Genomic DNA, 14,750 nt, shown 5'->3' on the forward strand with positions numbered 1-14,750 from the left:
AAGGTTTAGATTTGGCAAGAATGCATACAATACACGTACTGACATCTTTTCCTGGGTCGATTAATTTTACAATGTTCAGAATTCTGGGAGCAAGTTTTTGGATTTTGCAAGCTGTTCAGAGAGATAATGTATTATTTATTACATTTTACATCCCACCCTTCTTCCACCATGTAACCCAAGGCAGAAGGGCTCACATGCAGGCACAGTCAAACACACATCTGCTTAGCTTCACCATCTACCCTCAGACCATGTCCTGGGACAACAATAAATGTATCAGTGTTTTGGATTTCTCAGAAGCACAGCAGAACTGAGGAATCTCAGAGGGGTTTCAGAAATCAAGGAGCCACTTTAACTCCAACTATTCTGGATTATAATATCTATATATATAACTGGGATTAAAAAGACAAACATTTAACTTGTTTGAGACCATCTGAAAACTTGTAATGTCTGCCGAACATTGATTAAGTACAGCTGCTTATATTAATACACAGTTTAATTTATAAAGCAAGGCGGAAACAGTGTTCTGTAGAACTCAGGCAATACTCACGCCATGCATTTAAATCACTCTTATGCTACTTAAATGGCCATGACTTCCCTATACATTCTGGGTACTGTAGTTTGTTAAATGTGCTGAGTTTTTAGGAGATGCCACCCCCCTCACAGAGCTACAATTTCAGAGTGGTTTAAAAGTAAACCCCTCTTCCCACAGAATTCCTGGAACTGTAGTTCTGTGAGGGGAATATAGATCTCCTAGCAACTCTCAGCACCCTTAACAAACTACAGTTCCCAGGATTCTTTGAGGGGAAGTCCTCAGTGTAATTGTGCTTTAAATGTATTGTGTGGATGTGGCCTCAGTGATATCGTTCTGGAGGAAAAGGCAATCAGCATTTGAAACCTACTCCCTTAACTGTAAAATATGCCTATTATCTGATGCAAAAGGACCAATTTACACAACAAACTGGATATGCCTCTGTTAAGTTCAGAGAATGTGAATGAATGTGTTGCACAGCCAACTATAATCTAGTATGTTTTGGGTTTTTTTAATAAAAAAATGCATGAATAGCCTCCCTCTCTAGAGTCAGCAGGCATGATTTATGTGTCCAAGGTATTTTTTAGTTTACAAACATAGCAACTATAATAGTGGGTTATAACCTCAAAATTGCATAGAGAAAAAGAAATTTCATTTGATAATTATCAAAGGATTGAGAATTTTATTGTAATTCTTACGGGTGGGATGCTTTTTCTTTTTATCTTCTTATTTGTTTTTGAGGTGGCCAAGAGGTGTCTGAGAATGTCCTTTATTTCATTCTATAAATCACCTACTGTATCTCTTGGCCTGCATTTTGCAAACTTCCAGGGTGGCTGCAATTAAAGGAAATCTTAGCCAAGAGTATCCTAGGGTTTTGAGGAAGTGCCGGCTGAAAAGGCTGCAGACATCCAATAAGTGACTGTAGAATGGAAGAGGACATTCACTCACACACAGTGGTGGCTGTTGCCAAGTGAGACCAGTAGGGCAGAAAGCAGAGAGTAGGTGCAGACAGAGCCAGCAACTGAGAGCGCCAGCTTATTCTAGTTATGTTCCCATTCACCTTCCTGCTGTTACAAAGACAACACTACATGGACTAAGTAGGAAGTAAGTTAGGAGGAGTGTTGCTGGCCACTGCCTAGGGCAGACTAAGGTTCTTAGACTAAGGGCAATGACCCTTTAGCCCTAATAAACCAGCCTCCACTGATCATGCACCCAGCATCCACCTTGTAAGTAAATGTGAACTGTTAAAATGAAATACAGAAGAATTTCTCAAGCATCTGGAGAAAGAAGAAAGAAATCAATCATACAACCTCTTTTGACTTGGCAAAGGCTATCTAGGAATTTGGGGGCAGGATTCAGCCCCCTCTGCTTAAGAGCGCCCCTCGTGCGGGGCAGCAGGCTGCTATCCGCAGCTTGGAGAGCCCTGTGGGGAACTCCTGCAGGGCTGCCCCGCGAGAGGGGCACTCTGCTTAAGAGCGCCCCTCGTGTGGGGCAGCAGGCTGCTATCTGTAGCTTGGAGAGCCCTGCGGGGAAGTCCTGCAGGGCTCCCCAAGCTGCGGATGTCTGCCCGGCGCGAGGGGCGCTCTGAAGCAGAGCGCCCCTCGCGCGGGGCAGCAGGCTGCTATCCGCAGCTTGGAGAGCCCTGTGGGGAACTCCTGCAGGGCTCCCCAAGCTGTGAATGTCTGCCCCGTGCGAGGGGCGCTCTGCTTCAGAGCGCCCCTCGCGCCGGGCAGCAGGCTGCTATCCGCAGCCTAGGCAGCCCTGCGGGAACTCTTCTGAAGGCTGGTGGCGGGAGAAGGGCTTTTCTTCCCACCGCCAGCCTTCAGAAGGCTGTTCTGAAGGCTGGTGGTGGGGAGAAAAGTCCTTCTCCCCCCTGCCAGCCTTCAGAAGAGGTCCGGGGACAGACTGTCCCCGGACCTGGTCTGAAGGCGGTCTCCATAGGAATGCATTAATTGATTTTCAATGCATTCCTATGGGAAACCATGCTTCACAAGATGAAAAACTCGCAAGAAGAAAAAACTTGCGGAACGAATTAATTTCGTCTTGCGAGGCACCACTGTAACAACAATAGCAGCAGCAGCAGCAGCAACAACAGTAACTTATTATTTATACCCCGCACATCTGGCTGGGTTTCCCCAGCCACTCTGGGTGGCTTCCAACAAAATATTAAAATACAGTGGTCTGTTAAACATTAAAAACTTCCCTAAACAGGGCTGCCTTCAGATGTCTTCTGAAAGTCTGGTAGTTGTTGCTCTCTTTAACATCTGGTGGAAGGGCGTTCCACAGGACGGGTGCCACTACTGAGAAGGCCCTCTGCCTGGTTCCCTGTAACTTGGTTTCTCACAGTGAAGGAACTGCCAGAAGGCCCTCGGAGCTGGACCTCAGTGTCCGGGCAGAACAATGACGGGGACGAGATTCAGGATAGGCAGAAAAAAGTACTTAGTCATACAACATAAATTTAATGTAAGGAGTTCAGTGTCTTGAGTTAACATGGTGATGGCCATTAGATGAAATGGCTTTAAAATGGAATTTGACATGGAGAATTTTCTATTTATCAGTGACTACTAGTCATGACAATTAGGAGAATGTATGAAGCAATGTATATCATGAATGTTAGTTGCTGCCTGGGAGTCACAAGTGAAAAAAGTGCAGTTGTGCTCATGAGCTACTTGTGGAATTCTCCTAGGTTATCTGGCTGGACACTGTGAAAATAGGATGCTGGATTAGATGGGTCTTTGGCCTGATCCAGCAAGGATCCTCATATGTTCTTGTCCTCATGGCTTCAAGAGGAAGTAGGCCACTGACAGTCAGCTGCTGGAGAGCAACAACAGGAGATGACTATTGCTCCTATGTCTTGCTTAACAGCTTCCCAATGGTTGACAGCTGGTGAATCTTGGGTACTGGACTAAGGTTGCAGCCCTATGCCTACTTGCCTGGAAATAAGCTCTGTTGAATACAGTGAGACTGACCTCGGAGCAGATATGTTTGGGTTGGGATTGTTCATCAAGCTTAGGTCTTATGAAGCAGGGCTTTTATTTTGTCCTTATGCTATATCATCATCATCATCATCATCATCATCATCATCATCATCATCATCATCTTTTTCCTGATCCAAACTTGTCCTGCATTATCTACCTCCTGTTACTTCCATTCATCACTGTATTTCACTTGTTGCAAATTGTCAGACTGGGGGAAGGACTGAGACATGGGTGAAATGTATACAGCACTGCACATTATTAATGCTACATAAATGTGTAGTAGTAGCAATGATAAAAGTGATGCTAGTGGGAGGCTTCTTGCCTCTCCCCATAAAAAAATGCTTTGTACAGAGGGAACTAGCATATTTATGAGAAGGCTTCCTATCATGGTGTTATACAACTACGTGTAAAGGAGGGTTGAGTTTTAAAAACAAGAACAAACAAATGTGTCAGAGCATTCAAAACATACAAAACTCAACTTCCATTACTTTTTTTTTTTACATTAAATTTTTTATTGATATTAATATTATATACATATAAACCTATACAAAATCCAACATAAAGGTTACACATAATATAACAAATCCATAAATCCTAAATATAGCTCTAGGCTCTGCCGAGCCTTGGACTCCCCTCCACTCCTTTGGTAAGACTCTAATAAATTCTATCAACACGTATTTTGTCTTTTCTAAGAGCTAACCCATTACTGTTGAAGTTGTTCCAGTCCCACCAGTGTCTTTTATAATTTGATTCCAATGTACGTCGCATATTTAACCCAATTGTCATGAAATTTCTGTTCATCTTGATCTCTTATTCTTCCCGTTATTCTAGCTAGCTTGGCATAGTTTATCAATTTGACCTGCCAATCGCTTATATTTGGTATAACCTCCGTTTTCCAATTTTGCGCTAACATGATTCTTGCGGCTGTAGTAGCATATAGGAATCGTACCTTATCCTCTTTTTTAATTTCTTTATCCATCATTCCTAGCAGAAAAGCTTCAGGCTTTTTGGGAAACGTGTATCTAAAGATTTTTTTAAGTTCATTGTAAATCGATTCCCAAAATCCTTTTACTTTACTACATAGCCACCACATGTGATAGAAATCACCATCCACCCTTCCACATTTCCAACATCTCTTATTCTTTAACCTATACATCTTAGCCAACTTCACTGGCGTGAGGTACCACCTGTATATCATTTTCCAGATGTTTTCCTTTAATATCGTACATGCCGTAAACTTCATGTTAACATTCCACAATTCCTGCCATCTCTCAAATTCGATGTTATAACCAATATCTATGGCCCATTTAATCATGGTCTCCTTCACCTCCTCATCTTTTGTATACCACTCTAATAAGATATCATAAATTCTTGACAATGTTTTGTTCTTACTTTCCACAACTTCCACATTAAACTTAGATTTTTTATCTTCAAACCCTAATTTCTTTTTATCTTCTTTCAACAAATTATTTACCTGGTGGTATTGCAACCACCCGGTAAGTAAGTTTTTAATCTCTTCATATGGTCTCAGTTTTATGCCTTGATCCGTTTTTCTTGTAAGTTCTTCATATGTGGCATTCTTTCCTTCCATATTAATCTTTTTGACCGTTAGCACCTCTACTGGTGAAATCCACCAGGGTGTCTTCCTTTCCAGTAAATTTTTATTTCTTTCCCATGCTTGAAATAATGGTCCTCTAAAAATATGATTTAGAAAGCCTCTATGCACTTTCACCTTTTCGTACCACAGGTACGAGTGCCACCCGTACCTGTTGTCAAAGCCTTCCAAATCCAAGATGTCTCTATTCAACTTCCATTACTAAGTGGAACAGTACTGATAGGACCATACTGGCTGGCTGGCTTTGTGACTGTCAATGGGAGGGGAAAGAAAGAGTCACTAAGCTAACACTAATCAAATTGCATTTCAGAATGACTTTGAGATTCATCTGCAAACAGCATTGGGAGGAAACCAGTCAAGCCCTACAACATTCGTCCTTCTGGGATTTGGCAATTTCCTTGGATTGCGAATTCTCCTCTCTGTATTATTCCTTGCAATCTATGCTTTGTCTCTTGTTGGAAACCTCCTAATTGTTTTACTGGTTGCAGTTGACCAGCATCTTCATACTCCCATGTACTTCTTCCTCATGAACTTGTCCTGTTTGGAGACTTGCTACATTTCAACCATCGTACCCAGAATGCTGGCTAGTTTCCTTACTGGGGATAGGTCCATATCCATTAAGGGGTGCATCACACAATACTATTTCTTTGGTTTCTGTGCAGCCACAGAATGCTATCTTTTGGCCATGATGTCTTATGATCGGTATTTGGCAATATGCAAACCTCTGCACTATTCAACCATTATGAATGGTAGACTCTGCCTCCAGTTAGCATTCACGTCTTGGATGTGTGGCCTAGTGACCAATACTATAATTACTTCTTTTATGTTGGAGCTCACATTCTGTGGACCCAATGAAATTGATCATTTCTTTTGTGACATATATCCAGTGGCAAACCTCTCATGCAGCAATACGCACCAAGTAAAACTTGTAACATTTATTCTAGGGCTTATGGGAACAGGTCCTCCTTTTCTACTAACTATAACCTCCTACATCTGCATTCTTCTCACTGTCCTGCGAATTAAATCCAAAGCTGCTCAGCAGAAAGCCTTTGCCACCTGCTCTTCCCATCTGATTGTTGTGACACTTTTCTATGGGTCAATATTCCTTGTCTATATAGTTCCTGAATCAGTAACACCAAGTGAACTACACAAAACCTTCTCCCTTTTCTACACCGTCCTAACACCCACCCTTAACCCGCTGATATACAGTTTGAGAAACAGAGAAGTGAAGGAAGTGCTTTTCAAAACTGTCAGAAGATTCAGCAACAGGGTTTCATAGGTTCACAATGTTTTGATAGATAAGATTAGCAGACCTTCCAAATGTCCCTATTTTCCAGGGACAGTCCCGATTTACAGAAGCCTTTCTGGTTTCTGATTTGATCCTGGAATATCCCACTTCCCCTTAGGATGTCCCTGTTTTCATCATCTGTGGGTTAAACCACAGAGCCCAGGACTTGCCAGTCAGAAGGTCGGCAGTTCGAATCCCCGCAACAGGGTGAGCTCCCGTTGCTTGGTCCCTGCTCCTGCCAACTGAGCAGTTCGAAAGCACGTCAAAGTGCAAGTAGATAAATAGGTACCACTCCAGCGGGAAGGTAAACAGCGTTTCCGTGCGCTGCTCTGGTTTGCCAGAAGCAGCTTAGTCATGCTGGCCACATGACCCGGAAGCTGTACGCCGGCTCACTTGGCCAATAAAGCGAGATGAGCACCGCAGCCCCAAGTCGGCCACGGCTGGACCTAGTGGTCCATGGTCCCTTTACCTTTACCTTTACATGCACGTGCTAGAAGAGATGAGATCATAAACTGTGGAATTGAACCAGCTGCAAGGTCGTTAAGATTGGAAATTGAGAGACTTCACTTGGTGCAAAAGATGGTGGGGGGGGGAGGGGAGCCTATGGCTTCTTTATATAAAGTTTTCTTTTCTATATTTATGATTCAGTAACCCTCCTTTGAATGCTAGTTCAAATTATGTATGTACAGGTGAGGAGAGATGAAAGTGGATTGTAGATATGGAATATAACATTGAATGGAACTGTGTGTGTAAAGAAAAAGGAAAAAGGAAGGGAAGCTCTATTTTGCAAAAGGTTTACGCTGGAAACTTAGAGCTGACTCTTCCCTATCCTTTATTATTTGCGGACTGAATTGAATGTTGCTAAAAGTACTTGGAATTTAATTTAATTGGAAGTACAACTGCACATTTATCTCTGGCCAAACAGAGGGATGAAAGGAATCTGCAAGCTTGCCAAGGAACTGATAAGGTTCATTACTGAGTTATTTGTAGTTTGACCGACCACTCTCCTTCCCAGGCTGAGAGGGAAAATGGTGAAGACAGGTTATGTATTGGGACAGTGTGAATTTTGCAGCTGCTGTTAAAGTTGCAAAACAGTGAACCATGGGACGCAGCAATGGAGAATTTCTGAAACAACAATGGGATATTAGCTCCACCCAAGGCATGATAGAGAACAGCAACAACCAGGAAAAGACAGACATAATATTTTACAAGGACAGGAAGAAACATCATGGAAGAAAGATTGCCACACACAGGAAGAACAAGGATACAGTTTGAATGCCTCACTTGTAGATTTATATATTATTTAATGTGTCAATAAGAATGGAAGTTGTTAATATTGCAGTTGTTGTATAAGGGATTGTTATTTTGACGGGAGTGTAACTGAAATTAATAAGATTCTGGAATGCAGAAATAAAATAAATCATCCAACCATCAATTCTAGCATGTGGGGGGGGCACTTAAATTATATAATTTGGTATTTGAATGATTGGTATTACTAATTGTATTATAATTTGGCATTGTTATAATGAGGCTATTATTAGAATGTAATTGAAAACTAATACAAATTATTCCCACCCCCAAAAAACACATTTTTGTGTTTCTGCAATCTCCCTTAAGTCTGCTATTACCTCCCTCTTGTGTGTGAAAGTTGCCATTTTGACTAAGCAAAGTCACACACTTTAAGAACGTGTTTGCTGTTAGAAGAAGAACCACTTACCTTCCAGGGAAGTGGTGAATGAGGCCTACCCCCCCAGCATTTCCTATCTGAAGAAGGGCAAGGGCCACCACCAATACACCAATGGGACACATTGCCTACACCCTCCACTGTCCTGAGAAAACTCCTTAATCCCAATTTTATTTTATTCTTTTGTAGATTTACAACAAGGATAGCACACAACAATACATAAATTTTAGAAAGAGGCAATGGAATTCCATTAGAATTCTTCAGCTTCTCTAGCTGTGGCACAAGTACTAACAAGAGATTATTTTTTAAAAATTTGTTTTAGTAAATTATACCATTACTTTCAACAGCTTCCATGGTGATTTACAAAGAGGGGTTGGTGGGAATGCAATGCATGCAGGTGGTCCCAGGTTCAACCCCAGACATCTCCAGGTAAGCTCGGTAGTGTCTGAAATCCTGGAGAGTCACTGCCATTCAGTGTAGGAAATATTGAGTAAACAGACCAGTAGTTTGACTCAGTATATGGCAGCTTCCTATGTAATACTGTCATGCTGTGCAAAGATTTTGCTGCAGCTCCTTACTTCCTTGTTAGCGGAAACAGACATAAAAAGCCACCCAGTAAAGGTTAAGGTAACTGAGCCAAACCGATAGCTTTTCTGACAGTTCTGTATAGGGCCTCCTTGACATCTCTATTTCTCAGGCTGTATATGAGGGGATTGACCATGGGGGTTAAGACTGTATAAAAGAGAGAGAAGTATTGATGAAGTTCCTTCAGTATGTCAGTTGTGGGAGCCATGTAGACGCTGATGAGAGACCCAAAGAAGAGGGTCACTACAATGAGATGGGAAGAACAAGTGGAGAAGGCTTTTTGCCTCATGCCTTTGGATTGGATCTGGAGGATATTGATGATGATAAGCACGTATGAGATCAAGGTAAGTAGAAATGGGGGTATGGTATCCATGGATGCCAGGATGAGGGTTGCAAGTTCCACCACATGGGTGTCACTACAGGAAAGCTTCAGCACTGGGGCCAGATCGCAAAAGAAATGGTCAATTTCGTTGGGGCCACAGAATGATAGCTGCAACTCTAGAGAGGTTATGATGGTGTTACTTAGAAAACCACTTATCCAGGAGCCACAAATAAGCCATAGGCAGAGCCTACCATTCATGAGAGAGGTGTAGCGCAGTGGCTTGCAGATGGCTAAATATCGATCGTACGACATCACAGCCAGGAGATAGCATTCAGTAGATGCTAAGGAACCAAAGAAATAGTATTGTGCAATGCAGCCATTAGCAGAAATGGATCTCTCTCCTGTTAGAAGACTGAAAAGCATCCGGGGAAGAATGGTTGATGTGTAACAGATCTCCAAGCAAGACAGGTTCCCTAGGAAGAAGTACATGGGAGTGTGGAGGTGAAGATCAGCCAGAACTAGCACAACAAGGAGGAGATTCCCAGCCATGGTAATAAAGTAGATTGCTAGGAAAGCCAGGAAGAGAAGAGGCTGCAGTTCTGGGTAATGATCAACCAATCCAAGAAGAATGAATTTGGCAATGGTAGTTTGATTTGTTCTGTTTTGCAGTTGCTGCAGGAAAAGAAAGGAGGTTATGAAACAAAGAGCAGATTTATAACTATTCATTGATTCATATGATTTGTATATTCTGCTTTTCTGCTCAAAGCAGCTTACAAATAAAAAGTAAATATAACAGCAGCAGTAATCCAATAATTAAAACACAAAAGAATGAAATGGAAAACAGCAGCAAAAGTAAAAGAGCAGCAGTAACAATAGAATAATAGAGGACCTACTTCATGTCAAGCTAAATGTTGCAGGTAGCTACAGAAATCTGGCACTCATCATCCCTGGCCACTGACAATTTTGGATGGTACCCAAGGACTTGTAGTCCCCAACATCTGAAGGGTAGGTATTATGTTAGCTATTTTTTCAATATAACATGTACCGGTATTTACTGCTTCCATGGCCTTAACCTACTATTTCCATAGTGAATCTGTAAATACTATAATTTTCTCTGAAATGCAAGGATTTTTCTTTGCTGAGAATTATCTTTTGGTGGAAAATATATACAGCCCTGGTAACAGGATATTAGAGACATCATAAACAGGCGGTGGTCATCATCATATTGATTACTTCTGAGAGCTTGAAGAAGCATCTGGTTGTCCAATCTTGAAAATAAAGTGATGGTTGAGCTGGTCTGCTGTAGCAAGGCAATTCTTATTCATATGAACTAAAGGTTCTGCTTCATATAGGAATGCCATTATACCCCACCCTCTCAGGGTGTGTGTGCCAAACTATTAGCTATTGGTATTCCTTGTGTTACTTCCACTCAATTTCTCACTGGAAATGAAAACTCTGTAGAACTTACTATGTTGGAGATTAACTTTTGGATTTTTTAAGGCAACCATTAGCAAGAAGGTCTCTATTCTGTACCTATGGGCTCTTCTTGAGAGCCACACTGCTAGAGAATGGGGATGCAGCCCTGCACACAGATTGCTTAAAGTCCCAATGAGATTTAAGTAGCTTACTGTGCAGAACTTTAGCTTGAGAATCAAGAGAGGTCAACATCAATGGCAGAAGTTGTGCAACATCACATTCTTTGCAACTGAGCTAGTATCCAGAGCTGACTGAGATTAGCATGCTTGCATTGCTATGTCAGGAGCAACCATTACTGCAGACCTTCCAAGTGCCCTATTTTCCAGGAACGTCCCTGATTTAGAGAAGTCGTCCCAGTTTCTGATTTGATCCAGGAATGTCTCGCTTTTCCTTAGGATGTCCCTATTTTCATTGGATAAATGTTGGAGGGTATGGAGTTATCCAACCCCCAAGCCATCTGAAGGTAATCCTATATAGGGAAGCTTTTTAAATGTTTAATGTTTTATTATGGTTTTATATATGTTGGAATCTGCCCAGAGTGATGGGGAAAACCAATATGTTGTGTGGGGTATAAATAGTAAAATTATCATTATGGAATGGGATGTCTCTATTTTCATTGGATAAATATTGAAGGTTATGTTATTGCAAGACATTACAAAGAACTGGGTAAGGATATCATAGCAACAATGAATTCCTATTGATATCAATGGGTGTACTCTTAACATGGATATGTTTGGATACCACCAACCCATTTCAATTGCATGCAAGCAATTTGTATGCAGAATTCCCCCGTTCTCTAGCAGTGGCTTGCAGCTACAGTACATATGAATAGGTTAAAAACCATATTGCATAACAGATTTTGAAGGCCACTCTTATTATCTAGATTTGCAGGTTTGCAGGGTAGAAATGCATTCTGAAATAAACCATGATCAGTCCCAGATTTGAACAAGCTGTTTCACGAAGTCCAACAATCTATCAACACAGTATTACACAGAAGATCAAAGAGAGAGTGACCGGCCATACAAATGTGGTTTCTTTCTCCATTGCAGCATATAACTTAGATAGCAAGTAGTGGGCATTTTCTTTCTTTTTTAAAATTCTTTTTGGTACAAATTATTTGTGGCAAGGGTAGCCCTTTATAGTGCCCTTCAGATGTTGTGGGCTACAAATCCCACCACCCTGACCTATGACCAAACTGGCTGGGGCTGATCGGCGTAATGGTCCATAATATATTGAGGGCATCACAATGGATGTCTCTTCTTTATGGGCTGCTAATTAGACATCTAAAAGTGCAGTTGCTGCTGTTTAAACAATTTGATTATATGCTTTGGTACAGGACTCAGATGGTCACCGTCAAAACAACAGGTCCCATTAGGCAGCTTTGGTACAAGTCAATTGGTGTGATTGTCACACTCTCTCAAATATATAGAAAAGGGAATCTCACTCTCCACAGGTTGGATGGGGGGAGGAGGAAGAACTATTGTACAGAATTGGTTTACCTCAAAGTTGATTCCATTTGGAGGGTGAGTGATGTGGGTACTTCCTTCACCCATTTCTGGGTTTGGAGATCACCATGTACAATCCTTTATACACTCCAGGTAATCTTCAGAAGAGCTGTACGTTGACTGTACTGGACCTTGGGAATCTTAAGTGAATAATAGCATATAACAACATCTCCCAAATATTTCGTTCTCTCTCATTCTCTCTCTCTCTCTCTCTCTCTCTCTCTCTCTCTCTCTCTCTCCTTTTCTCCTTCTCTGAAATCTTCACATCTGTATTTAAAGCTAAGCAATGTCGTCAGAAGAAAGTATTGTGTAGGCAAGGTTTTCTTTTAAGTGCAGCACTGTTGGCATTCCTTCAAGGGGAAAAGAAACCATAGGGATGGTGTCCTTAGAGGGCAATTGCCTCTCACACAGATGTGAGGGTTTAATGTGTTTGTAATTGCCTGTACAAATGGGGAAAAGCTAATCACCTACTCTTACAATCATATCAGAATCCAACCCTAATCTATGGTGGCTTTTCTATAAGATATTTCATTTTTATTGAAAAAGAGTTTTAATTTACCTATTTTGGATAGTACTTTCCATTAGGACATGCTTTCTCTTCTCACCATGGGAAACCACCCAGCAGTCTTGGAGATGAATAGCAGCGCAGCTGGGTTGGGCTGGGGAGAGATCCTTCCAAGGTCATTGGTATTTAGTGGAGGCAGGTAAGGGACTTAGGGCATGGTCAGCACCTGGGGGTTAGGCTGGGTGAAGGACCCTTCACTAACCGCTTCCTCCCAGCTTGGGAGGCTGGTTGATTTGGTGCTCTAGGGATCTGGCATGCACTGCTGGCTGAACAGCAGGGGTGGCTGGCACTAGTCAGTTCACACACCCACAGCTCACTTTATGCATACCCTTCAAGTGTTCCGAATTTCCATGGACAGTCCTGGAATCACAAAAGCCATCCCAGCTCTGATTTGATCCCAGAATATCCCACTTTCCCTGGGGAGGAAGTTGAACCGGTGCTTGTCCTGAGTGATGAAGATGAAGGCAGTGGCAGCTGCAGGACAGCATCCCGTTGCCCCTCCATGGACTCTCCATGGCCATGGTTGCTGGACTCCTCCCTCGGGCAGCTCATTGCAGTTGCTGGAGAGCAGGCAAGGAGGAGGAGAAGCTGCCACCACTGAGGCCCAGCCTCATACAATGCTCTGGCTCTGAGGGGCAGGCAGAAGGTAGGGCTGCCCTGGGTAGGAAGAAAGGGGGAGCGGAGCGGAGCACAAGGAATCTAGATTTTTTATATTTCTTTTAAAAATGCTTTGTGGGTCAGCATCTAATCTTGCCTCTTTCTAAAATTTATTTATTGCTTTGGGTTTTCCTTGTTGTAAATCTACAAAAGAATAAAATAAAATAAAATTGGGATTAAGGAGTTTTCTCAGGACAGTGGAGGGTGTATGCGCTGCATCCCATTGGTGTATTAGTGGTGGCCCTCGCCCTTCTTCTGATAGGAAATGCTGTGGGGTGAAATAAATGGGTGGTTGATGAGGGTCAGTTGGCAGGGAGAAATGTTTTCATTGGAGGAATGTTGGAGGGTATGCAAGAGAAGAAGAAGAAGAAGAGGAGGAGGAGGAGGAGGAGGAGGAGGAGGAGTTTGGACTTGATACCCCGTTTTACCACTACCCTAATGTGAATACAGTGGTACCTCAGGTTACAAACACTTCGGGTTACAAACGCTTCAGGTTACAGACTCCGCTAATCTGGAAGTAATACCTTGGGTTAACAACTTTACCTCAGGATGAGAACAGAAATCATGTGGCGGCTGCAGCGGGAGGCCCCATTAGCTAAAGTGGTGCTTCAGGTTAAGAACAGTTTCAGGTTAAGAACAGACCTCCGGAACAAATTAAGTTCTTAACCCGAGGTACCACTGCATACACTAACAGCCATCACACTGGCACAGGTGGGGTTGCTGGGACAGGGCAACCGTAGAATCATAGAATTGGAAGGGACTCAAAAGCTCATCTAATTCAACCCCCTGAAATACAGAAATCACAGCTAAAGATGATGTGTGTCAGGTGCAGACATCCCCATCCTCTCTCTGATGTGAACAACTCTGCCACAAATGTGGCTTGAAATGCAGCGGGAGGAATTAACTCACTGCGTTTCTAGCCTTGGATGGGAACATAGCTTATGCAAGCCAGGTCTATATAAAATCTGCTGAAAGTGGAAATCACCAATACTGCATAGTAATCCAGCTTGAACGAACCAGAAATTATACACGGAGCATTCCTTACCTTCGCTTGCTGTGAGCAAAGGTAGGAGAACCCAGCTGTACAAGAGGTAGGTTATAATGGAAACCATTAGTTCTTTAAGGCAGCTTGACAGGCATAGGAATGCAGAGTGGCCTCATTTACCCTCTTTATAAAACCCTCTTGGCCACTCCTTCCTCCCACAACTACAAACACCTGATTTTTGCACATTGGACAGGGACTGAGCAAATGATATATGCATACCTAACTCCTGCATTGATATTCATGTACGTTTCAGACTACCAGTTCAGTGGCTGTTAAGCTAAATGAAGAGGCAACACACACACACACACACTACTTCACCACCCTGTCCACAACATGCATTCCTTACATTTTTGTAAGGTTTTGAGCAATTTTGTGTGGGTGGATGTAAGGAATGAAAGCGTCACTTTTTCATAAAAGGCCCAAAGGTTGCAAGTTGCAATAGCTAAGGAAAAGGTTGTGACAGCTAAGTAACCGCAACGTCGCTTAGAAGCTTACCTTTAC

The 14,750-nt window shown here is 42.3% G+C and overlaps 2 protein-coding genes across 2 annotated transcripts; one reads left to right on the top strand and one right to left on the bottom strand.

Annotated features, from left to right (window-relative positions):
- The first annotated feature begins 3,363 nt into the window (after positions 1 to 3,363).
- LOC128400333 (olfactory receptor 10A7-like) lies at positions 3,364 to 6,977 on the top strand. Its single transcript, XM_053362485.1, has 2 exons — positions 3,364 to 3,426; positions 5,433 to 6,977. The coding sequence occupies exons 1-2, from the start codon at positions 3,364 to 3,366 to the stop codon at positions 6,399 to 6,401; spliced, it is 1,032 nt and encodes a 343-aa protein (XP_053218460.1). The 3' UTR covers positions 6,402 to 6,977.
- Positions 6,978 to 8,688: 1,711 nt separating this feature from the next.
- Positions 8,689 to 12,030, bottom strand: LOC128400334 (olfactory receptor 1020-like). The gene is made up of 2 exons (XM_053362486.1): positions 11,977 to 12,030; positions 8,689 to 9,673 (listed from the first exon to the last, which is right to left on the bottom strand). Exons 1-2 carry the CDS (start codon positions 12,028 to 12,030, stop codon positions 8,717 to 8,719), a joined length of 1,011 nt encoding a protein of 336 aa, XP_053218461.1. The 3' UTR covers positions 8,689 to 8,716.
- Between the last annotated feature and the right edge of the window lie 2,720 nt (positions 12,031 to 14,750).

Source organism: Podarcis raffonei, chromosome 13, assembly GCF_027172205.1.
Source record: "Podarcis raffonei isolate rPodRaf1 chromosome 13, rPodRaf1.pri, whole genome shotgun sequence".
Lineage (NCBI taxonomy): Eukaryota > Metazoa > Chordata > Lepidosauria > Squamata > Lacertidae > Podarcis > Podarcis raffonei.

Bases quoted from the DNA above. Each gene is read 5' to 3' on its own strand.
- LOC128400333 (XM_053362485.1), top strand. From the start codon at position 3,364: ATGACTATTGCTCCTATGTCTTGCTTAACAGCTTCCCAATGGTTGACA. The intron at 3,427-5,432 runs GTACTGGACTAA...ATTGCATTTCAG, and splicing joins TGACAGCTGGTGAATCTTGG to AATGACTTTGAGATTCATCT.
- LOC128400334 (XM_053362486.1), bottom strand. From the start codon at position 12,030: ATGGGTGAAGGAAGTACCCACATCACTCACCCTCCAAATGGAATCAAC. The intron at 9,674-11,976 runs GTAAACCAATTC...CTTTTCCTGCAG, and splicing joins CAAATGGAATCAACTTTGAG to CAACTGCAAAACAGAACAAA.